Here is a 25101-nt window from a genome sequence, read left to right as displayed (position 1 = left end):
CTTACGTTCACACAAAGACCTGTACATAAATGCTCATAGCAGCTTTGTTTGAAAATCGAAAAAACTAGAAAGAGCTCATATGTCTTTCAATGGGTGAGTGGCTAAACAAACTGTGTTACATCCATAGTGTGTAATACTACTCAGCAATAAAAGGGAACAAACTGCTGATATACAACAACAACAATAGGATGAATTTCCAGAGGATTATGCTGAGTTAAAAAAGCCAGTCCTGAAAGTTACATACTGTGTGATTCCATTTATACAACATTCTTGAAATGACAAAATTATAGAAATAGACAACAGGTTAGTGGTGGTCAGGATTAAGGAGAAGTAGGAGGAAATGAATATGAGAGTAACATGAAGGATCTGGTGGTGATGGTAATGTTCTGTATCTAGACTGTATCCGTGTCAATATCCTGGCTGTGATATTGCACGATAGTCTCACAAGATGTTAACATGGGGACAACTGGATAGAAGGTACCCAGGATCTCTACACAGCACTTCTTACGATTGAATGTGAATCTACAATTATCTCAAAATAACAAGTTTAATTTTTAAATCCTTTTTAAGAACATAAAAAATAAAACAGGATGAGCATAAAATTGATCTCCAAAGTCTAAAATGTGAAATTTAGGGAGCACCTTTTATAACAACATACTGTATATTATTTAAGAAGATAATCTATTGTATATTTCTATATATTTAAGGAGAGTTTGAGTGAATTCATGGATCACCCATGACAGGTCTTTATGAGAATTAGGGTTGCTCAGGATCTATCTCTGGCCTCAGAGACTGAGAGAGTAGAGAGCAGTCCTAATAGACCTGGAGTTAAAGTCTAGAAAACTCGCTCTGAACCTGTCTAGCCAATCCTCTTTTTGCCCTGGTGCCTCAATGACTGGCAGCAAGACTCCTGATAGGTTAAGGGAAGCCACGACTTCCGGGTGTCCAAAGGAATTGCTGGCTGGCAATTTGGACTTTCTGGAAATGCAATCTCTCATTCAGGCCACTAAGAGATCATTTCCTATTTTACAAGTCACAGGACACAAGTTGAAAATAACCTGAAAGAAAAACCCTCCTTTCATTCTTTATATTTTCAAATGAGAAGGCTATGGCCTCAGAGGTCCTACAACTTGCCCAGACATCCTTGACTCCATCACATAACAAATATAAAGTTTCTTGTAGGAAATACTGATAAAATGATATTGACTCCCTCTTAGCAGAACCACAGGTAGTGAATGCAAACATTTCACTGAGTTGGATTATTCTTCTGTTAGCAGGGCAGTTAGCAAAGGGATCTATCCAAATTTGTCTACCACACCACGGGCAGGAAGTTCTATAGGACGGCAGAGCTGTTCCCTAGAACATCACTTAAAAAGATCAGAAATGAATTCTGAACATCCCCAGCTACCCTTCATTTAAAACATTCTGCCATCTTTAGTTGTGCAAGCTGTCTGGACATTATTAGTTCAGGTGGAGTCCAAGCCAACGATTTTAAAGGCTCCAAATGCCTCAAAAACCCTGATGAAACCATATCTTCCCTCTCACACCACTCTCATCCACCAGCTACTTGGGGGCTTTGTCCAATGTCCAAGTACCGTAGATGAACCCAAACCATCTCAGAGAGCACCACCCACAGGTCTTGAACTTCAGCCTCTACCCTAACCTGGCCCACAAGACCATACCACTATATTCCTCCCACGTCACTGCTAGCTTAAAGTCTACTAGGACCACAGCTTTTCCCTCTGATCTTGTTAACATCCTTTCTCCACATCTCATGATTTTTACTTGATTAAATCATTAGCAGCTCACACTATCATTGAAGACCTTTCCAGCTGGATACCCGGTTTTGCCATCTGGCAATATTTTCTTCCCCCAGTGGAGTGCAGTGTTGTTGGCTGGTTCAAGAACCAATCTGAGAGATGGTTCTATTCCCAACTTGATATGTAGACTCCTTCCCCACCCTGAGGCTCTCACTCCTCAGAGGCAGCCTGGAGGTCATCCTGATGGAGATGGAGACATCCGACATGTTCCCCAAAGTACTGCCAGCTGAGCTCTCTACCTCTTGATATTCCTCCAGCTCAAGTGCTCCTGATATGTAGAACTAACCTACCCTTGCTTGGAGGACACACATTGAAAACCAAGCTGAGATCAAGTAAGAACATGCTACACCCATTGCAATAAGTAAATGAGTCCCAGCCCAAGGGGGAGTTTCTATCCCAACCTACAGCTGTCTGTATTTAGTGCTAGACTATCTCTGTTTCGTTTCCACCAGAAGCAAATTCTGAGACAATAATTCAAATGTGAGTAGTTTATTTTAGAAGTGATTTCAGGAAACACTGGTAAGAGACTGGGAAAGTGAAAGAAAGCCTATGAAGTACATTATCAAGCCTATTCCTACTGTGAGCAACTAGGGCTCAATCCCACTAGGGAACTTCCGAAGACAGTGCATAACACACTTCGCAGTTATGCAAAGGAGAGGCAAGGAAGCATGGGCACTTATCCAACACTCTCCATTTGTCATTGGTTAAAAGGTGCTTCTAATTAATCCCCTCAGCCTTCCAGCTTGTCCTACATGCTCTGTGGCCAGAAAAATGTTACAGAGCTCCCAGGCAGAGTCACTTGTGTCACCTATGAATGCCAAGGGATGTGAGTGGGCACCAAGAGGGTCTGCTACCCTGCACTACTTGCCCCGTCCTGTTAATTGGTTCATGAGAGCCACGGTTAAATGTGAGGACTCTTAACAGGTAATGTATCTTGACCCCGCGGAAGTCTCTACTTGCAATCGATGAAAGAGAATGCGCTTATTCCACAATACTCTCCTTAAAACCTTGTCAAAACCAGAACACACTGTAAGAGGAGTGTATTTTCCCATCAGAAATGGGAAATGGAAAAGGAACCTAAGTTTTTGCCTTGGTGACGGTCAAGGTGTTGAGGGGCTATTTATAGAGACATGAACTTCAACTTTTTTAACAACCAATGACTCGCCTCCTTCCCAAGCCCTAACTCACTGCTGAGCACCCTGCATTTCAGAACAAAAACCAATAGAACAAGCAAGCAAAGTCTCTGAATAATAAACAGAATGAACAAAGTGGTAAAATTCTGAAAGGGAAAATATGTTTGTGCTTCATGATAAATCATCCCCAATAAACTGCCATGATGACTCCTTCCATTTTCTTCTTGCAAAAGCAGTGGTCTCAAGTTGTAAAAAGTGTTTAATCAGATTCATATTTCAGTACCACAAGGAAGAATGCTTAGTTTTCTTGAGCCAAAAAATGTTCATTAAACAATCATTTCATTGAGCATCTTTTATGGTGTTTACACTGGAGATACAAAAATGAATAAGGTGCTACCTACACAGAAGGAAGCCATAATCTTTATATTACTCATAGTAACTATTTCCCATAGGTAATTTCCCTATAAAAAGTGAAGGGAAATGAGAGCCCAGATTGAGGAAAGCCATTCCAAGTATTTTGGGCAGAACAGAGAAGGCAGATGTTCTAGTGAAAAAAAATGTATTGCAGGCAAGAGAAAAGCCAAAAGCAAATTTAGGAGAAAATAGGGCATAACCACATAAAATAATATTATATATAATGACATGTTATACTCACTGGATCTGGAACCACAGGAAGGAGCTATCTGACCAGATGGGCAAGTGCACATATTTGGCCTAGAACAAAATCCATCCCCACAGGAATGCCGGCAAATGGCTGTGAACAAAACCAGAGGTCTGTTAGCACATGGCTTCAGAGCATGGTGATTTACAGGGCCCCAATCCTCCAGTGAGGAAACCCGGCCTATCAGGTTCCTTGTTAACTTTGTCATCATGACCTATGTGACCTTAGGCTTCAGATTTATTCATTTATAAAACAAATCTGTTGGACTAAATAAACTCTGGCTATAAGATTCGGCAACTCCCTTATCCGTATCAGTGGTTCTCCATCCTCTCTTTGCTTATTCCACAGCTCTCAATCTGTCAAAAACCCAAGATATCCTATAAAGGGAAAATAAAATAAACAAAAATCCTGTGTGTGTGTGTGTGTGTGTGTGTGTGTGTGTGTACACACACACACACACATTGTTTTTATGCTAACTTTAAGATGTAATAATATAAAAATTGTAGCAGTATTCTTGGGAGCCTATTTTATTATAAATGCTTAAAGTTTACTAATTTTTATAAAAGTACTGTGCCCTGCTAAGACTACTTCCCTAGATAAGACCCTGCCAGTCGAGAACATATGATCTATGGAGCAACTTGTATCCTACATTTAGTCCTGTTGTGAATTACATCCAAAGTCTGAGAGAAGACGTGTGAATCCACTTCGGTAGTACTGATCCTACAGTCAGGAAGCCATTCATCTTTTAGAGAATTATTAACATTTTCATGCCACCCAGAGACTAATATCATACTTGTACCAAATGCTCTGCTATTGGACTAAAGAATAAGTTCAAATGGTAAATGATTTATATTTAACAGAAGACCAAGATTTGGTCACTACTTTTTATACTCATAAGGCTTGATCCTTTCCTTCAAACTCCTGAACAAACTTGCAAGGGCAAATGAAATGTACAAGGCCAAAAATAATACCCTTGATAGACAGTGCATTGAAACATCAGAAGAGCCTAGGATGGAGGTTGAAAACTATTAAGAAATAAGCTGTCAAAGGATCCTACAAACATTTATTTAATACCTGAAGTCAGCATTTCTCAGAGATTCTATAGAACACTAGGGAAAGAGTTTTGTTGTCAAGGTCATTTAGAAAACTCCAAATACCATTATATCCCTCTCTTAGTGAGTCAGTTTTGATCTTGAAGTAAACCACAATGTGCCAAATGAATAAACTGCTTTTAGTTAAAATCAAGAATTGAGAAAGGGATTAACTTTTTCAGGTCACCAAGAGAATGCTGTTTGAAATAATCTCTTCTTCTCCACAGACCACTCTTGGCCAAAAAGAAGGGGGGGTGAAGTAATTCCTTAAGTGTCCTTTCAGTTCTAAATTTCCCATTATACAAACGGAGTTTTCTAAAAACAAAAATTATTTCACAGGTATGGTAACTGTAAAAGTTCATGGAGGACAGATGCCATAACTAACTTGACTTAGTATCGCCATTAAATAGCACCTTGTCTTGCATGTAATTTGTCGCTCAACATTTGTGGGGTATGATGAGAATCTGGGGCTTTGCCACAGAAGCAGAGTCGGTAGAGGAATCTCTGGTACCATCTGAGTTCTTCCCCTAGTCTTTTCACTCATCCTCATATGATGCTCTATCTGCTTTCTCTCCCCTTTGTCTAAGAGTTAGGTCTGCTTTTAGCCTCGATCACCGAAATTCAACATACAAGGTTTGGGTGGGCTTGTGGGTGGCCAACACAGTTAGAAATTACAGTAAGGAAAGCAGCAATGATAAACTGTTTTTCAAAACCCCATCAAAGTGATTACATAGTCTATGCAGCCAGGCACAAGGTATGCCATGACATGAAACCTTGATCAAAGTATCCCTGTGGCTCTATTCCCTCTATCTCAGAAACATTCTAAAGGAAGTCACTGAGTTAAAGTATAACAGTGGTTTGACCAAGTTAATATATTTCCCAAGCTGGATTCAGAGAAAGTAGGAAAATCTTAGAGCTGGAAGGCTCTGCTATAGACATATTAATGGTATGCAGTTACAAAAGACTGAATACAAAGAATCACCATGCAACCCAAACAACAAAACAAGAACATGAAAAATGACAGACTATTTACTTACGGACAATACACTGATTTCCACCAGGTAAGGTCTTCCATCCAGGGCAACAGTAAGCATTATAACGTGATCCACAGACATTAGGTCTGAAACAAAAACAAAAAAAATTCAATCACGAGAATTCCATACTTTTTTTTAAAAAAAAGAATATATGACCAAATAAAAGGAAAAAATTCCTGAGTTATTAGAACAGTATGAACCTTTGCAGACAAGAAAAGTAAACTCATGGGACTCAATGCTGGCTTAGTAGTTTGGGACATTTTAACACAATGATACCAATACGGATATGCTTAATATCACCTATGCATACAGCACATCAGGAAAATAAAAACCACAGGAAAAAAATGCAGCGCTTTCTATCACAATGCACAGATATAAAAAGTTATGGAGCCATATGAGACTAGTTTAAACAATAAATGTACCAATCTAGTTAAGAAAAGTCATCATAAAATCTACTGAATGTAAGGTTTTATATTTCTATTCATTGAAGTTGTGTATATTTTTTCCTATGGCCCAGCTACCCTGTAAAATGTGACCACATTCTTCTTTTCACCAGAATTACAGGAATGTACACTCTGACATTAGTCAGAAAAAAAAAAAAGCCAAAACATGTAAATATTTCTTTAGCCAAAATTTGGAAACATAGTTGATACCAGCAGTTACAGGAAAATAAAGCCAATGTCACTCTGGCTTCCTTGTTTACAGTTCATCACATGTCTTGGAGCAAAGCCTCCATTCATGATACATTCAGGATCCAAATGATCCTATTTAACAATTTAAGGGAGCAACTGGGTAAAGATCTAACAAATTTTACACTGGAAACTAAAGGCAGAGGGTATAACACACAGAGACCCAAAAGAAACCATTCATTCATTTCATTTTGCCACGTCTGAGGGCCTAAACCTTGATGCCAGTTCCTCGAGTTCAGGGGCTGATAAGGCAGGTCAAAGGTTTTGCAGTCAATTTCACAAACTAGGAGCTATTCCAAGGCTTGCTGGTATAAATACTGTAGTCCCGTAAGTATAAGCCTTTAAGAACAACTGCAGAGCTAAAATGCATACCTGTATATGCACAGAACCCTCCTGCATTTCCTCTGAACTCACTACTTTAACCAAATGCAGGATTGGGAAGTGAGGTAAAGTCTTTGCCCTGTCCTGTACTCTCTTTACAGCCCCAGAGAACCTGGAATATTCTGCAGGGAAAAATGTACACTTCAGACCAACTGATGCTGAGGTCAGAAAAAGAAATAGGAAGAAGGATGGAGAAGCCAGGGAGAGGGCCCCAAATCCATACCCAACAGCCCAAGGCTTCTCCAAGGCTAGACAGAAAATGATTGGATAGAGGCTTAATATGTGCATGACGTTAGGACCTCTCTGAGCCTTATTTTATTTCTCTACAACCGGGATAATGAAATGTCTGCCTTGTCCACATTGTGTGTCTGTGTGTGTGTGTGTGTGTGTGTGTGTTTGTGTGTGTGTGTGTGTGTGTGTGTGTGTGTGTATCAGATGAAATAATGAACATGAAAAGCTTACATATGAAAAGGACAATGAAACCACACAGCAGCATCGTGGAATCATCTTCTGACCTAAATTAGCTACTCAGCCAAAGGAACCATAAGAGATTAAGGAAGAGAGAAAGACTTTATTAGGAATTCTAAGCCAAAGGCTCTCAATTCTTTTTCCCTCCTGTGACAAAGCAGTGCCCCAAGCTTCAGTTCAGAGTGCCCAGAACTTCCTAGGGCAACTCAGAATCTTAGAAAGGGGAGTGAGAGGAAAAGATAGGGAAGAAGGCTGGGGCAGGAGGACACCCAAGCTTCATAAAAGTTCCCTCAATCTAAAATGACAATCCAGGCCAAAGTCAACCACCTCAAACCTTCCCCACCAACAGCCCATTACAACAACTCCACTGGATTCAGTCCAACCCCAAATCAAACCCTGGAATAACTTCAGAGGATCCCTAAGCCTTTGTAGGGTGTCTGCTGTTGGAGTAACTATGTTTTTCAGACAAAAATCAGGATATATTGTCTGACAAGGAGTGTATTTATGGAGTAACAACACATACAGCAGGGTAAAAAAGCTAAGAAAAAGAGTCCAGGATCAGTCCTAACAGTCCTGCAAAGCAAGATATTCAAAAGATTTTCCAAGGTACATGAAAAATCACAGTAATATAGACATTCTTTATTGTTTCCTCAACCTTTAGAATCAACCTACAGACAAAACATGAAAGATGTTACAATTTACAATGGTTACAAAACAAAATGTAAATATTTTAAACCTTTATGTATCATAAATCAAGAAACGAGTTGGAAAGAAAGGTGTGGAGAGAAATAAAGCAATTGATCCAAGAAATAGAGGTTTAGATATATAATGTTTATAAGTACGAAATGATTATAGAATGGCTAAAAGTCATTCTATATTTTAAAAATTAGAAGGAGAAGAGAGAGTAAAAGGTATAGATCTAAGTGAGCTATGTCCCCATCTTTCATGGCAAGAAGCCAATAGGTACTATTTAAATCTAGACATAGAAGCACAAACACAGAACATGGTGTCATGGGGATAAATGTGAGAAGAACTAAAAACAGAGATGGTTAAAACTGGTTGCCTTAAGAGATGAGGATCTGGGGAAGTAGAGAGTTCTTTTGCTTTCTCAATTAATGCTCATCTATAACTGTTAATTTCTTAAATATGTGCTGTTATACTTTGATCATCATCCTTTATTTATTTTTTTTCTTTAATTTTATTTTACCGGTTTTTTTTATACGGGAGATCCTTATTAGTCATCAGTTTTATACACATCAGTGTATACATGTCAATCCCAATCGCCCAATGCAGCACACCACCATCCCCACCCCACCGCGGTTTTCCCCCCTTGGTGTCCATACGTTTGTTCCCTACATCTGTGTCTCAATTTCTGCCCTGCAAACCGGTTCATCTGTACCATTCTTCTAGGTTCCACATGTATGTGTTAATATATGATATTCGTTTTTCTCTTTCTGACTTAACTTCACTCTGTATGACAGTCTCTAGATCCATCCACGTCTCTACAGATTACCAGATTTCATTCTTTTTTATGGCTGAGTAATATTCCATTGTATATATGTACATCTTCTTTATCCATTCGTCTGTCGATAGCATTTAGGTTGCTTCCATGTCCTAGCTATTGTAAATAGTACTGCAATGAACATTCGGGTGGATGTGTCTTTTTGAATTATGGTTTTCTCTGGGTATATGCGAAGTAGTTGGATTGCTGGGTAATATGCTAATTCTATTTTTAGTTTTTAATGGAACCTCGATACTGTTCTCCATAGTGGCTGTATCAATTTACATTCCCATCAACAGTGCAAGATGGTTCTCTTTTCTCCACACCCTCTCCAGCATTTGTTGTTTTACAGATTTTCTGATGATGCCCATTCGGACTGGTGTGAGGCGATACCTCATTGTAGTTTTGATTTGCATTTCTCTAATAATTAGTGATGTTGAGCAGCTTTTCATGTGCTTCTTGGCCATCTGTATCTCTTCTTTGGAGAAATGTCTATTTAGGTCTTCTGCCCAATTTTGGACAGGGTTGTTTGTTTTTCTGATACTGAGCTCCATGAGCTGTTTATATATTTTGCAGATTAATCCTTTGTCCATTGATTTGTTTGCAAATATTTTCTCCCATTCTGAGTGTTGTCTTTTCATCTTGTTTATGGTTTCCTTTACTGTGCAAGAGCTCTGAAGTTTCATTAGGTCCCATTTGTTTATTTTTGTTTTTATTTCCATTACTCTAGGAGGTGGATCAAAAAGGATCTTGTTGTGATTTATGTCAAAGAGCGTTCTTCCTATGTTTTCCTCTAAGAGTTTTATAGTGTCTGGTCTTACATTTAGGTCTCGAATCCATCTTGAGTTTATTTTTGTGTATGGTGTTAGGGAGTGTTCTAATTTCATTCTTTTACATGTAGCTGTCCAGTGTTCCCAGCACCACTTATTGAAGAGACTGTCTTTTCTCCATTGTATATCCTTGCCTCCTTTGTCATAGATTAGTTGACTATAGGTCCGTGGGTTTATCTCTGGGCTTTCTATCTTGTTCCATTGATCTATGTTTCTCTTTTTGTGCCAGTACCATATTGACCTGATTATTGTAGTTTTGTAGTACAGTCTGAAGTCAGGGAGTCTGATTCCTCCAGCTCCGTTTTTTTCCCTCAAGACTACTTTGGCTATTCAGGGTCTTTTGTGTCTCCATACAAATTTTAAGATTTTCTGTTTTAGTTCCGTAAAAAATGCCATTGGTAATTTGATAGGGATTGCGTTGAATCTGTATGTTGCTTTGGGTAGTACAGTCATTTTCACAATCTTGATTCCTCCAATCGAAGAACATGGTATATCTCTCCATCTGTTGGTATCATCTTTAATTTCTTTCATCAATGGCTTACAGTTTTCTGCATAGAGGTCTTTTGTCTCCCTAGGTAGGTTTATTCCTAGGTATTTTATTCTTTTTGTTGCAATGGTAAGTAGGAGTGTTTCCTTAATTTCTCTTTCAGATTTTTCATCATTAGTGTATAGGAATGCAAGAGATTTCTGTGCATTAATTTTGTATCCTGCAACTTTACCAAATTCATAGATTAGCTCTAGTAGTTTTTTGGTGTCATCTTTAGGATTCTCTATGTATAGTATCATGTCACCTGCAAACAGTGACAGTTTTACTTCTTTTCCAATTTGCATTCCCTTTATTTCTTTTTCTTCTCTGATTGCTGTAGCTAGGACTTCCAAAACTATGTTGAATAATAGTGGTGAGAGTGGACATCCTTGTCTCGTTCTTGATCTTAGAGGAAATGCTTTCAGTTTTTCACCATTGAGAATGATGTTTGCTGTGGGTTTGTCATATATGGCCTTTATTATGTTGAGGTAGGTTCCCTCTATGCTTTCTGGAGAGTTTTTATCATAAATGAGTGTTGAATTTTGTAAAAAGCTTTTTCTGCATCTGTTGGGATGATCATATGGTTTTTATTCTTCAATCTGTTAATATGGTTTATCACATTGATTGATTAACGTATATTGAAGAATCCTTGCATCCCTGGGATAAATCCCACTTGATCATGGTGTATGATCCTTTTAATGTGTTGTTGGATTCTGTTTGCTAGTATTTTGTTGAGGATTTTTGCATCTATATTCATCAGTGATATTTGTCTGTTTCTTTTTTTGTAGTATCTTTGTCTGGTTTTGGTATCAGGGTGATGGTGGCCTCATAGAATGATGTTGGGAGTGTTCCTTCCTCTGCAATTTTTTTGCCTTATGTATTGAGGTGCTCCTCTGTTGGGTACATATATATTTATAATTGTTATATCTTCTTCTTGGATTGATCCCTTGATCGTTATGTAGTGTCCTTCCTTGTCTCTTGTAAAATTCTTTATTTTAAAGTCTATTTTATCTGATATCAGTATTGCTACTAAAGCTTTGCTTTGATTTCCATTTTCATGGAGTATCTTTTTCCATCCCCTCACTTTCAGTGTATATGTGTCCCTAGGTCTGATGTGGGTCTCTTGTAGACAGCATATAGATGGGTCTTGTGTTTGTATCCACTCTGCAAGCCTGTGTCTTTTGGTTGGAGCATTTAATCCATTCATGTTTAAGGTAATTATCGATATGTATGTTCCAATGACCATTTTCTTAATTGTTTTGGGTTTATTTTTGTAGGTCCTTTTCTTCTCTTGTGTTTCCCACTTAGAGAAGTTCCTTTAGCATTTGTTGTAGAGCTGATTTGGTTGTTCTGAATTCTCTTAGCTTTTGCTTGTCTGTAAAGCTTTTGATTTCTCCATCGAATATGAATGAGATCCTTGCCAGGTAGAGTAATCTTGGTTGTAGGTTCTTCCCTTTCATCATTTTAAGTATATCATGCCACTCCCTTCTGGCTTGTAGAGTTTCTGCTGAGAAATCAGCTGTTAACCTTATGGGAGTTCCCTTGTATGTTATTTGTCGTTTTTCCCGTACTTCTTTCAATAATTTTTCTTTGTCTTTAATTTTTGCCAGTTTGATTACTGTGTCTCGGCGTGTTTCTCCTTGGGTTTATGCTGTATGGGACTCTCTGCACTTCCTGGACTTTGGTGGCTATTTCCTTTCCCATGTTAGGGAAGTTTTTGACTATAATCTCTTCAAATATTTTCTTGGGTCCTTTCTCTCTCTCTTCTCCTTCTGGGACCCCTATAATGCACATGTTGTTGCGTTTAATGTTGTCCCAGAGGTCTCTTGGGCTGTCTTCATTTCTTTTCATTCCTTTTCCTTTAGTCTGTTCCACAGCAGTGAATTCCACCATTCTGTCTTCCAGGTCACTTATCCATTTTTCTGCCTCAGTTATTCTGCTATTGATTCCTTCTAGTGTAGTTTTCACTTCAGTTATTGTATTGTTCATCTCTATTTGTTTGTTCTTTAATTCTTCTAGGTCTCTGTTCTTGCGTTTTCTCGATCTTTGCCTCCATTCTTTTTCCAAGGTCCTGGATCATCTTCACTATCATTATTCTGAATTCTTTTTCTGGAAGGTTGCCTATCTCCACTTCATTTAGTTGTTTTTCTGGGGTTTTACCTTGTTCCTTCATCTGGTACATAGCCCTCTGCCTTTTGTCTATCTTTCTGTGAATGTGGTTTTTGTTCCACAGGCTGTAGGACTGTAGTTTTTCTTGCTTCTGTTGTCTGCCCTCTGGTGGATGAGGCCATCTAAGAGGCTTGTGCAAGTTTCCTGATGGGAGGGACTGGTGGTGGGTACAGCTGACTGTTGCTCTGGTGAGCAGAGCTCAGTAAAACTTTAATCTGCTTGACTGCTGATGGGTGGGGCTGGGTTCCCTCCCTGTTGGTTGTTTGGCCTGAGGCAACCCAACACTGGAGCCTACCTGGGCTCTTTGGTGGGGCTAATGGTGGACTCTGGGAGGGCTCACGCCAAGGAATACTTCCCTGAACTTCTGCTGCCAGTGTCCTTGTCCCCAGGGTGAGCCACAGCCACCGCCCGCCTCTGCAGGAGATCCTCCAACACTAGTAGGTAGGTCTGGTTCAGTTTCCCCTGGGGTCACTGCTCCCTCCCCCGGGTCCCGAAGCGCACACTACCTTGTGTGTGCCCTCCAAGATTGGAGTCTCTGTTTCCCCCAGTCCTGTCAAAGTCCTGCAATCAAATCCCACTAGCCTTCAAAGTCTGATTCTCTAGGAATTCCTCCTCCCATTGCCAGACCTGCCAGACCTGATGTGGGGCTCAGAACCTTCACTCCAGTGGGTGGACTTCTGTGGTATAAGTGTTCTCCAGTCTGTGAGTCACCCACCCAGCAGTTATGGGATTTGCTTTTACTGTGATTGCAGCCCTCCTACCGTCTCATTGCGGCTTCTCCTTTGTCTTTGGATGTGGGGTATCTTTTTGGTGAGTTCCAGTGTCTTCCTGTCGATGATTGTCCAGCAGCTAGTTGTGATTCTGGTGTTCTCACAAGAGAGAGAGCACGTCCTTCTACTCCGCCATCTTGTTTCCTAATCCTCGCACCTTCTTTTCTAGGAAGATTTTCCAATCTTACCTTCACCTTTGGGAGCTCCTCTTCTGAGTTTCTAAAACACCCTCTATCATCACTTTTCATAGTACACTGTAATTTTTAGTTAAGTTTCCTGTAGATTTTTAGTGCTTTGGGAGCAGGCATTTTATTTTTACATCTCTGTCTCCTGATACACAGTAAATTCTGGATTCATTCATTGAATGAATCATCATCTTTTATTTAAAGCAACAATTTTACTTTAAAAGTATGAACTTCTTATCTCATAAACAGGTGCTTTCTGCTTCATTAGAATGAGGCATTCACAGCTCCCTTTCATTAGTTATCACCTTTTCATTTCACTGAATTTCTTAAAATTCTATATAATGTTGAATTATGATTTATTTTGTTTGCATGCTCTGACTTTTTTGAGTTTAATAACTTTTCCCTTTTTAATAAGTAATATATATATATTTTTAAAATTAATTAATTTTATTTTCGGCTGCGTTGGGTCTTCGTTGCTGTGTGAGGGTTTTCTCCAGTTGCGGTGAGCGGGGGCTACTCTTCACTGCGGTGCACGGAGTTCTCTTTGAGGTGGCTTCTCCTGTTGCAGAGCACGGGCTTCTGGCACACAGGCTTCCGTAGTTGTGGCTCGCAGGCTCTAGAGTGCAGGCTCAGTAGTTGTGGCGCAAGGGCTTAGTTGCTCTGAGGCATGTGGGATCTTCCCAGACCAGGGCTCGAACCCGAGTCCCCTGCACTGGCAGGTGGATTCTTGACCACTGCGCCACCAGGGAAAGCCTAATATATTATTTAATTTCAACCAACATCGTCAAATGACAATTGCTTTAATCTCGTTTCCATTCATTCTTCAACAACACTAAATACTACTACGTCTTGTGGCTTAATGCAAAGTATTAGAAAGATGTAAGATTTCTCCTCTGCTGACTTTGGTTTTGAGAACTGCAAACTAACAGAACATGTTCAAACAAGCTGGGTAGCATTTGTTCTACTTACACACAGAAAAAAACACCTTTAATTCTAGAAATAAATGAATGTCTTATTTAAGTTGGAAAGTTCTAAGATATGTAAAGTCTAAAGTAGACGAGTTGGATGATTTCCATTCTAAAAGATTTTACTCTAAGGTTTCAGCATGAAAATCATTAACAAAGAAGACAAATCATTAATGGAGTTACTTTTTTGTGTAAATCAAAGTGTAGCAATCATACCTCTTCTTCTTCCTTTTCACTTCATCCGCCATACCTACCAACCCACCACCAAAAAAAAGTCAGAGATAAAGCTCCACGCAAGTGGCAGTGGCATTCTACAAATTAAAGGTAAAATTCAAAGGGAAAAGATATAGTAAGTGCTAAAGATACGTTATTTCATCTTCATAGAAACTCTTTGAGCTAAACCTTACTATTACCGTTTTAAAAGTAAGGTTTAACAAATTAGCCAAGGTCCCATAGCTTGGAAGTAGAGAATGGAGTTTGAACTCAGGAAGTCTTATTCTAGAGTACACTGTCTTAATCCCTACGTTAAGGCAAAGATGTATTTAGGGGAGATGATGATATTCACCCAGTAGCATTCCTGGTGGCATGGATAACAAAAATCACAAAATGTCCATCAACGGACCAAAGATTAAGCATAAACGGTTTTTACCTGTATCTTAATAGTTTATGGGGGGAGGGAGAAAATATGTTTAGATTCCACTTTACTGCTATACGTTACATTTTTTTCAATTACTAAGTCTTTGTCTGTAACTTTTCTTACCAGTTGCTTTGAATGTTGTGCTCTGTAATAAGCCAACTCCAATCACTCTGGGGGCTGGGTGAGCCTCAGCAGGCTGGATATTTGGATCCAGTTCAGACACAGCACTCAGAGATTGTGTGGGCTAGCTAAAGCCCCTCTCAATGGAGCAAACAGCTGGGCTCTACCACGTATGACCACATCATTGCAAGAATTAGCCTCAGTGCAAGATGTCTGCAGTGTGTCCACATTCCTTAGCCAACCCACTTCTGCGAGTCTGGCCTGTCTTTCAGCAAGAGAGCCTTTCTGCTTCCTATCCCAAGTGCAAACTCCTTTTCAAACACGACCAGGGTAATAAAGACAAATTCAAGGGGCTCTTATTTCATATGCATGAGTTTCTCAGCTTGTGAAGTGATAAAACCTTGGGCAAGGAGAATAACAAGCATTAGGTAAAGGTTAATGAGAGGGACCCTGCTCTGTGAGTTGCCTGCTTTTTTGACCTTTAGGCAGAAAAGTTATGATTTAGCCCTCTTGAGTATAAGCGTGGAGGGGTATCAAAAAGCATATGCCTCCCACATAATGATGGGTGCCCAAATGCCCATGTAACATGTCTCAAGGTAAACATCCTAATATCCCACAGTTTCAGAGTTTAAAAATAATCATAACTTTCACTGTCAAAAATGAGATACATAATGAAAAAACACAAATGAGCTACATATATTGTGAACCACACATCGTTATTTTATTAGTTCTTTGACAAGTTTTATCAAGGTAAAAAGAAAAACCATGAGTGCTATCTGATAAAGGGATCCACTGCTTCAATAAACTTTGCAAACACTACCCCCTTATTTTATTTCCTGCATTCTGGCCCTCTTCACAGCCAAAGGCAGAGGTCACATCTCCCAGCAGTGATCTGAACATCACATGTGACTGTTCCAGCCCATCTGCCACTCACAACAAGTCAAGTAGTGAAACTTCAAACCCCGGTAGTGAAGACAGCTTCCAGGGCCTCCTCAAGCTTCAGCCAGGCTCTCCAGACCCAGGGACTCATTTCTGGATTGTCTGAGTCAACACTGGCTGGGACACAGACAATCCTGGTTTTCTCCTTTGAAGACTCAAGCCAGCCAGCCAACCTCTCTAACCTACCTCATGCAGTGTTTCTTAATTAAAATGATCTCCAAAGGAACAAGAAGAAGAACCATTCGTATTGTGGTTTGCAGGAGCTTTATCCCCTTCTTGCTCTCTCCCGTCTCTGGTAGATTGGTGACTCCATCATCCTTTCCTCCAAAGTCCATGTCTGTCTGTTTCTCAAGACTTCCTTCCCTCCCTCCCTCCTCTTCTCTTTCCTCCTTCCTTCCCTTTCTTCCTCCCCCTCTCTTTCTCTCTTCACTTCCTACTATCAGGACATCTAGAATCAAATGTTCTGTGACTACCTCAAACTCAAGGTATCCAAAATCACATAACTTATCTTCCTGTGTAGTCAGTAAGTTCACTGCTGAGCACACAACAGGGCACATGAATCATCATCTTGTCCACCAACACAAAGCCGCTCAACAATATTTAGTGAGAATCTATTTAGTGAGAATCTATTATGTGTTAGGCAGTGTGTTAGATAAATAAAAGTGACTAAGACGAGTATACCTAACACCCAGACCTAACACTTGGTTTCTAATACCATTCTCCAATAAAAGGAACCAGGGCTCCTGGGAAACATGGCTGACTCCAGGACTGGGCAAGAAATGTACAAGGTGAGCGTGGAGCATCTTGTGGCGACAGAAAGTAAAGAAAGTAAGAAAGTGCCAAACAAAGAAACAAATACCCACCATGATGGGGACATGTCAGGGATACAGGAGCCAAATCAAGAGCTCCCAGTGGCCAAAGCTAGAACCATTTAAGTAACAAAATAACAAAAGTAGTATTGGATTATAATCCAAAGTATAAAATAAATGTCCATGAGTCCAGACTGATAAATAGATAATTGAATAAATAAATAAATGGTAGAAAAGAGAGAAATCTCTTGTGCTGGCAAATTCCAAATCATTTATGTAGATACTCTGCCTTCAACAAGGTGATGCATAACTCCCTACGCCTTAAGTGTGAGCTGTGCATAGTGACTTCCTTCCAAAAGAATCCCAATTAAGGGATAATCTACAAAATTCCTGACCAACAGTCCTCAAAACTGTCAAGGTCATCACAAATAGGGTAAGTCTGAGAAACTGTCATAGCCTAAGAAGATATGATAACTAAATGTAATGTGGTATCCTGAACATAAAAAAGGACAGTTAAAAAATCAGTTAAGCTGAATAAAGAATGGACTTTAGTTAACAAAAATATATCAGTATTGGTTCATTAACTGTAATAAATGTATCAAACTAGTATAAGAGGCTAACAGCAGAGGAATTTGTGTCCAGGATATATGGGAACTCTGCGTATTATCCTCGTGATTTTTCTGTAAATCTAAAACTGTTCTAAAATTAAAAGTTTATTAAAAAGTAAAATAACAATAATATTTTTACTATGCAATTATAAACAAACTGTTACATTCCCCCAAAATTGACTAAGACATAGTCTTTGCTCTCGAAAGAAGATGGACCCGTACGCAAAGCCTGTCAATATGACAGGTAAAACACTGACATCAAGGTCTGCCTGGGGAGCTAACGGAGCCCAGAACAAGGGTGTTTAGCCTCATCATCCAGGGTAAGCATGGAAGGGGACTCTCTGAATTATAACTTGATGTTTCCCAGTTGCTAAGAGGGGTCACTAGTTTTATTTCATCCCACTGCTGAAACTACTCTTAAATTCTCTAACTCCATAAGTAAATCCCTTGTCCAAATCCTGGTGTTTCACTGTTGGACTAACACTACATTCTGCTTTTCCTGGCTTCCGAGTTCCTCTCTTCTCCGTTAGGACAATGGAGCTAAGCATGTTTTCATGTTCACCATGCTTAATTCTGTTCTCCTCTGATCCAGAGATGGATCTTTACTCTCTGTAAAATGTTAAACATCTCACTATTAGCTTCAGATCCCCACCAGGTAGGCCTGTCTTACCTGCCCACTCTCATCACCATCAACTTCCACTCTCCTGCCCTGCTTCTTCTCTTCACCGACTCAGTGGTCTGTCAGGCACAAGCCCCCTCCTCCAACACACACACACGAAATCTAAACTCTTCTTCCATCTTTATACTAGCTCTTCTATCTTTCCCTTTTAATGTATAATTCCATTCCCCCTCCCCCCGCAGAGTGTTAATCCCTCCTCCCTGATTAATCCCACCATGTTTCAACCTACCAACACAATTCCAGACACACTTCTCATAAACCTACACATGCTATATTACAATTATATACTTTGAATAATTTTATGTCTAGAGTCTCATCTGTGAAACCTGCCCCCAGCCCCTCTGATCCCAGTCTAACAGTTTTTTAAGCAGAGAAACCATGCTTGTTATGCCTAGAATATCTTGGAGTCCATTTAGAAGCACACAAGATAACACTGACTAAATGCCTTAGTAAGTACAAAGCACAATTAACAAAGATGAACTTTGGTGTCATAAATAGGCCATCTGTAAATGCCACCAACATGGAGAACTAATAGAACTATTTGTTATAAGCGAACCTATTTAAGGGAAGAATATTTCCTGCTTATTTGAAAGGTTATAGACAGTTAAACAGTAATGCATAATGGTTTCATGCCTTGATTATTTTGCTGATATTCTGATCATTAATTTATTCTAAACAGTGAAGTTATCAATGTTTATAACTCAGGGATCAATATATTTCCTTCGAGAAAATACAAAACCAATGTAGAGAAAACACTCATATATAAATATCTGATTCTACTTATTTATTTAGCAAAAGAAAATCAAAAATCCCAAAGGCAACTCAACTCAACAAAAGTTTTAAGTGTATTTTCTTAGGGCAGGTTGTTGTGACTGATCAAAGTCATCGATGGAGCCAGAATGTGATGTGTGGCCAATTCCAAAAGACAACCATCACAAAGCTCACCAGGCAGCCTTGAGACGTTCCTCCAGATGTGCTGCTTGAACGGAGGCTTTTCCCACGGTGATCAGGGTAACTCAGCCCCGGACAGCACAGAGAGGGTGTGGCCTCCACAGTTTCATTTGCTGTATACCCTAAGTTGTGTTTTTGTGGGAATTTTGTGTTGATCAGAAGAAACAGCTCAAGAACTTAAGAGCCAAAGAATTTAGGTCACCATATCGGGGACACACACACACACACACACACACACACACACACACACACACACACCCTCAGCCTTTCTTAGTTAAGGAAACAGAGAGCTGCCAAGGCAGTTCCCCAAATTCGGGAGGTCATTTTGGAGTGGCGGCCAACTTAAATCCGGTTGGAATCTTTTGTAGGTGACTGGAGCATGTGCATGTGTGTGCTTTTCTTTGAAATAAAAAAGGAAGAATTTAAAGCCACAGGGTGCACTGGAACAGGAAACTAGAGATTGAACCATGAAGACCAGAAGCACATGGATGTGTGAAGCAAGTCCTAATTCCACTGATACGTGGGGCACTTTCCGCCTCTGGTACTGTGGATTGCACAATACTGAGAACACAAAAGTCTGCACAGACTACTAAATAACCTGTGCGGCCTCGTAAGCTTCTAAAGGCAATGGTTTGACTAACTTGCTGTCGTAGTAAACTTGCACTAGACCTACTTCTCTCTAAAGCAAGGGATCTTTGTCTGGCCCTCTGGCATCATACCCCTAGTTGGGTGTACAAAAGGGACTCCCATCTAAACATGGGGAGAGGTGTTATTTGTTTATGAAGTTGAAACTTTACTATTTGATTCTATAAAGATGAGGAGGGATTTCCTCAAGACAGACAAAAAAAAAAAAAAAGTGTGTCTCAAAATTGCATCTCTCCAGCCTCTACGAGGATTTAACCAGTGGTATCACATAAACACATGATGCCTCTAAAGAACTGCTTCCCAGAACTCTGCAATCCCTTGGATTTACCTATGAGTTCAAGACTAGCAATGATATTGTCTTAGACTGGGATATTTCCTCCATTTACTCAAGTCAAAGCTATACTGTACTTTTGTAAAGGGTGGGCAAAATTCTAGAGATGATTGAAATACAAACAAGTAAAGTAAGCAGGTGATCCAGAACAGGCAGGCCCAGGATGGTGTCTATGGAATTCACTGCTCCCAAGTTCCAACTGGTCCCTTTCCACCTCTTTACCACCCACAGAAGAAACAGGGAATTGAAACCATGACTCTCACCACTTCCCAGAAGTTCTCAGACCAAGAGCTCTGTCCAGGGAGATAGTATCTTCTGAATGTACTGGCAGCGCCAGTAAGAGACAGGAAAACGGGCCAACGGGGTCAGGCTTAGGCAAAAGAATGGCATCCTTCAGGAGTCGGGAGTGCAGGGTGATTCAACTCTCCAGTTCCAAGTACTGGCAGCTCCCAACTGACAAACAGGTAGGGCTCCAAAATGTCACTTCTATACTGGTATTTAGAACTTGGAATGGCTTTTCCAATAGAAACAATGTTAATAGGTGGTGGTTTGGTCCCCAGTCTAGCCAAATAGCAGCCTCTCAGCTACATTATCAGCTAAATAGGCTATTGTAGGCTGGTCTGGGAACCTGACCACAGACTTAAAATGCTGTTTTTATGGGAAAACACATTCCACGGCAGGCAACCAGAGGAAAAATTGGCCACTCAAACCCATGGTCCCTGCAGCTACGGCAAGCTGCCCGGTGAGCTGTGAGAATCAACCACCTTCAACTCAGGCCACTCCACACAGTCCTTAGAGGGCAGCCAGAATGGAAGCCTTCCCAGCCCCAGGCCCAGTGCCATCCCCCACCCCCAGCAGGAGCCCATTAGGGCCAATATGGGATAGCCCTAAGTCTATAAGTCAGGAACTTAAGAAACGGGGAGTAATTGGATATTCTAATCTTCAACGTACCTGAATTATTTTACAAACCAGAAGATCCTACCTCACCAGGAACTATGATATAAAATCAGGACCCAGGACTAGTTCACAGACCAAAGGGTTCAATGAGCCATTTCCAAAAAGAGTAGCTTCCAAATGAAGCAAGGGAGCAGGTCAGTTTTGAACTGTATTTAGTGGCTTCACTCTTGTATTCAAGTTATGTGAGCTTTTCAGATCCCCTGGAACTGAGTAATTACCCTCTCTTTTAGAATGTGAGCTCTTTAAAGACAGAAAGTTCAGATTTATCTTTACAAGCCCAGCACCTCACACAATACCTGCATCTTAAATGGTAAATGAAGGTTTAGGATTTCAAATGTACTTCCAATTAAGACAACCTAAGTTAGAGAGAATTCTGTCAGAGTGGTGAGGATTTCATTTAACAAAAAGATAAATACGTTTATAAGAAATTAAATAAAATAAAGGGATGAAAAAGATAATTTCTAATAAGAAATCAATGTCATTTCATCCACGTTTTTAAGTTTAAAAAATTAAAATGAAAAATCAAATACATAACAAAAGACACACATAAATGGAATTCATGGGGTATGACAGTAAAATTTTTCCATGCTTCTGATGGATCATTTAGAAATATTTTACAGCTTCAAAAGCTTTGGAGATCTTGTATCTCAAACTCTTACTTCACAAGTGTCAACTGGCAATGGGTCTTTTAAAAACATTTCTCTAGGAAACCTTGTCATCAGAACAGAGGCAACATTGTTGCTAAGGAACAACAAAAAAAAGGAAAATAAATCATTGATAGAGTTTAAGTTTCTAAAAAGGCAGAGGAAGCTAGTTAATGGCATGCCATAGTTGAGATTATTTCATAGAAATTAACAATTCACAATATTAGGAATTAAGAACTTGACGAAGTATTTTTTTTTTAAGCTTTTCAATTGAGGTAAGGCTGTAAGCATTTATTTTTAAACTTTTGGATATTGGAACAATTTTAATAAAAACAGTCTAATTTAAATTTGAGGGAATCTGACTCAATCAGGAATTTATCTAGTCCATATGAAATAACCATGTGGAATAAAAATAATAATTAGCAATGTTTAGAGAGCTTTATAATTTACAAAATGATTGTGTGACTCTTCCCCAAAATCCTATCAAGAATGTGCATTGCTGTGCTCATTTTCAGATGAGGAACCTGAAAGTCAGGGAAGTGAAGTAATTATTCAAAGGCTACACAATGGAAACATGTCATAAATCACTAATTAAAAACCAAAAGAATTTATTAATAAAACATTCCAAGGCTAGTACTAAAGATTTTTAGAGATTGGAAAAGATGTTTCCATAAATACCCCAAAGAGAATGTGTTCCTTTATATAAACTCATTTGTGCATAATTTTTTGTGCTCTGGTTTTCTTTTCTTAAGTCTGCAAAAACAAAAATTTTAAGCAGATCTCACAAAGTATATTGGAAAAGGAAAGCAATGGTAAAAGGAATACATTTTTTTTTTTTGCGGTACACGGGCCTCTCACTGTTGTGGCCTCTCACTGTTGTGGCCTCTCCTGTTGCGGAGCACAGGTCCTGGACACGCAGGCCCAGCAGTCATGGCTCATGGGCCCAGCCACTCCGCGGCATGTGGGATCTTCCCGGACCGGGGCACGATCCCGTGTCCCCTGCATCGGCAGGCGGACTCTCAACCACTGCGCCAGCAGGGAAGCCCAGGAATACATTTTTAGGTTAATTCACTCCTACAGACTGGTACTTCTGTTTCTGAAAGTTTCTACCTGGTGAATATCCTGCCCTGTTCCCTCTGGTAAAAAATCTCTCTCAGCTCTTAACATGTTCAGTGTTTGGGGGAGTTGTGGATGGGGAGCAATGTAGAGATTCAAAATGTGGATAATTCAACACTTACTCATAGCTGCTACTGGAATGTGTTCTGTGTATACACTTGAACACAGCTACATCTTGTCTTTTGAAAAGTAGCTTCAAGCAAAACCATCAGGTCATGCAGGCACTATCTGACCTGGCTTAGGAAGACAATAAGCGGCACAAAGGCCAGGGTGACCCAGGTGATGTTCTAAAAAACTCTCCAGATTCACATCTCTATGACTTAATTCAGAGGCTGCTGGCACGCTGTCCATTACATGGAGAAAGTGGCAACTCTCATCCCAAACACCAGCACAGCTCCTCCCTGAAATCCAATCTAAAAGATATCCCTCTCAGCCTGAGTGATGCCAGCAGTGTCTTCTCAATACCTTTTGGGCTCTGGAGAAGGTGTGACAGTATTGGTGTTTCATCATCAAGCAGAGTGGGTGCTAAATACTAGCCAACACTTGCACATAGTGACAACCTCTGAGAAGGAGCTGCTGCTGGCACATCCATCCCATTCTACCTCCTAACATAGCTAAAAGGTTTCCAGGTCTTCTCTATAGCAGCTCCCAAAGACAAAGCCTCTGTTTTAAAATCAGTTTCCCAGGGAGTTTGACACCAGGTAGTAGAAATATGTGAGGCCCCAAAGAACGGCATACATCTTTCACTGACATGAAACACACAGGAAGTGCAGCTTGTATGCTAGTGCAAGCACGCGCACGTGTGCGCGCACGTGCACACACACACACACACACACACACACACACACACACTATCCCCCACAAACACTCAGAGTGAAGCTACTGGAGCAGCACTAATCCCTTTATACCTTTCCCAAGGGGATCTGGATATACCAGTGTTTTTCAGAATCTTTCATTTGAATCACTAAAGCTTATTAGTTCCTATCTCTTTTTGATTGTTTTTTCCAGTTTTATTGAGATATAATTGACATACGGCACTGCATAAGCTTAAAGTATATAGTATAATTATCTGACTTACATATATTATAAAATGATTACCACAATAAGTATAGTTAAAAGCTCCTATTTCTTAAATAAAAAGAGCTTCCCTGAGAAAACAATGCTGAAATGAGGGTACAAACATTCCCTTCTGAATGTTAAAATATCTGCAAACATCTTCTTTTCACTCATTGTCCAAAATCTCACCAACTTTTTATAACCCCTTGCCTGAAACTCCTACTCAATGCATTGAGTGTCTCCGTCTTGACTCGCACAAAAGGTCATGGGCTGACAGGAGAGGAATGAACTCTTGCAGAATTATATCCTTCCTTGTCCGCCCTCTCAAGTGCCTGACTCCTTCTGTGTAAATTTTCCCCAGTGTTACACCTCATAATTGCTATGCCTAGCATTAGATATTGAATAATCCTTCCACAACTGTCAAAGTCATGGGTCAGTTTAGACACGTGCAGAAAAAGCATGTCTGACAGCATTGCAGACATTGCTGGCTGTGAGGCATCGAGCATAAGTTTAAAACTAGATGTAAAACTTTCCAGTACTAATAAACCAATAAGAAATGACAGAATTCAAATATTCCCATTCTGCTACCCTAATAAATTAATGGACCTCGACAATGATCCTCAATGGCTGCTAACGTCACAAAAAGAGAGACTAGCAGACATGATATGCCTCCGAACGGAAGTACAAACACCACTTATAAAGTCTTCTTGCCAAAAAGTTGATCCTGAATTGAATCAAGCTTCTAGCTCTGGCTAGCAAGTCACAGCAAATACAGGGAACAGAGGAACACAATAAGCACCACCACCACTGGGAAGCAGTTATCAATAGACTGTAAGAAACCCTGCAGCTGTGTACCCCAAGTATGGTCCAAGGACTGGCCAGTGCCGGTCCACACACTATATATTACTAATCTATAATGAGATAAGGAGCTTAAGCTTGAATGTAAGTCATCTCACTGCTTCCTTCATCTAGAAAGTCTTGCTATGAAAAAATATCAGCTCAGCTAAATAGTGTGCTTAGTGACATACTGCATTTATCTTCTGGCACATGCTCCTCATCTCATCGCAGACTGAAAACAAGCATCTAATGGACTGGCATTTTAAGTAACACTGCTCTTCAGGTCATGAACCAATTTCTTTTTATTTTTTTCCCCAGCTTTATTAGATATAATTGACACATAATATTGTATAAGTTTAAAGTATACAACATGACAATTTGATACATTTATATATTGCAAAATGATTACCACCAAAGCATTAGCTAACACCTGCACTTGGTTACATAATTACTAGTGTGTGTGTGTGGTGAGACCATTTAAGATCTCCTCTCTTAGAAACTTCCAAGTATTTAATACAATATTGCTAGCTATACTCAACATGCTGCACC

The 25101-nt window shown here is 39.8% G+C and overlaps 1 protein-coding gene across 1 annotated transcript in view; it reads right to left on the bottom strand.

Moving 5' to 3' along the window:
- The window catches only part of FBN1 (fibrillin 1), a 252366-nt gene that overhangs the window by 212011 nt on the left and 15254 nt on the right, over positions 1-25101 (bottom strand). The window contains exons 2-3 of the mRNA XM_029237630.1: positions 5743-5825; positions 3609-3707 (exon numbers count right to left, since the gene is read on the bottom strand). Of these exons, the coding sequence (XP_029093463.1) occupies positions 3609-3707; positions 5743-5825 (182 nt within the window). The remainder of the gene's footprint in view (positions 1-3608; positions 3708-5742; positions 5826-25101) is intronic.

Source organism: Monodon monoceros, unplaced genomic scaffold (assembly GCF_005190385.1).
Source record: "Monodon monoceros isolate NGI ecotype Baffin Bay Population unplaced genomic scaffold, NGI_Narwhal_1 Super_Scaffold_21, whole genome shotgun sequence".
Lineage (NCBI taxonomy): Eukaryota > Metazoa > Chordata > Mammalia > Artiodactyla > Monodontidae > Monodon > Monodon monoceros.
The sequence above is the reverse complement of the archived record's forward strand: the minus strand, read 5'-3'. Positions and strand labels throughout refer to the sequence as shown.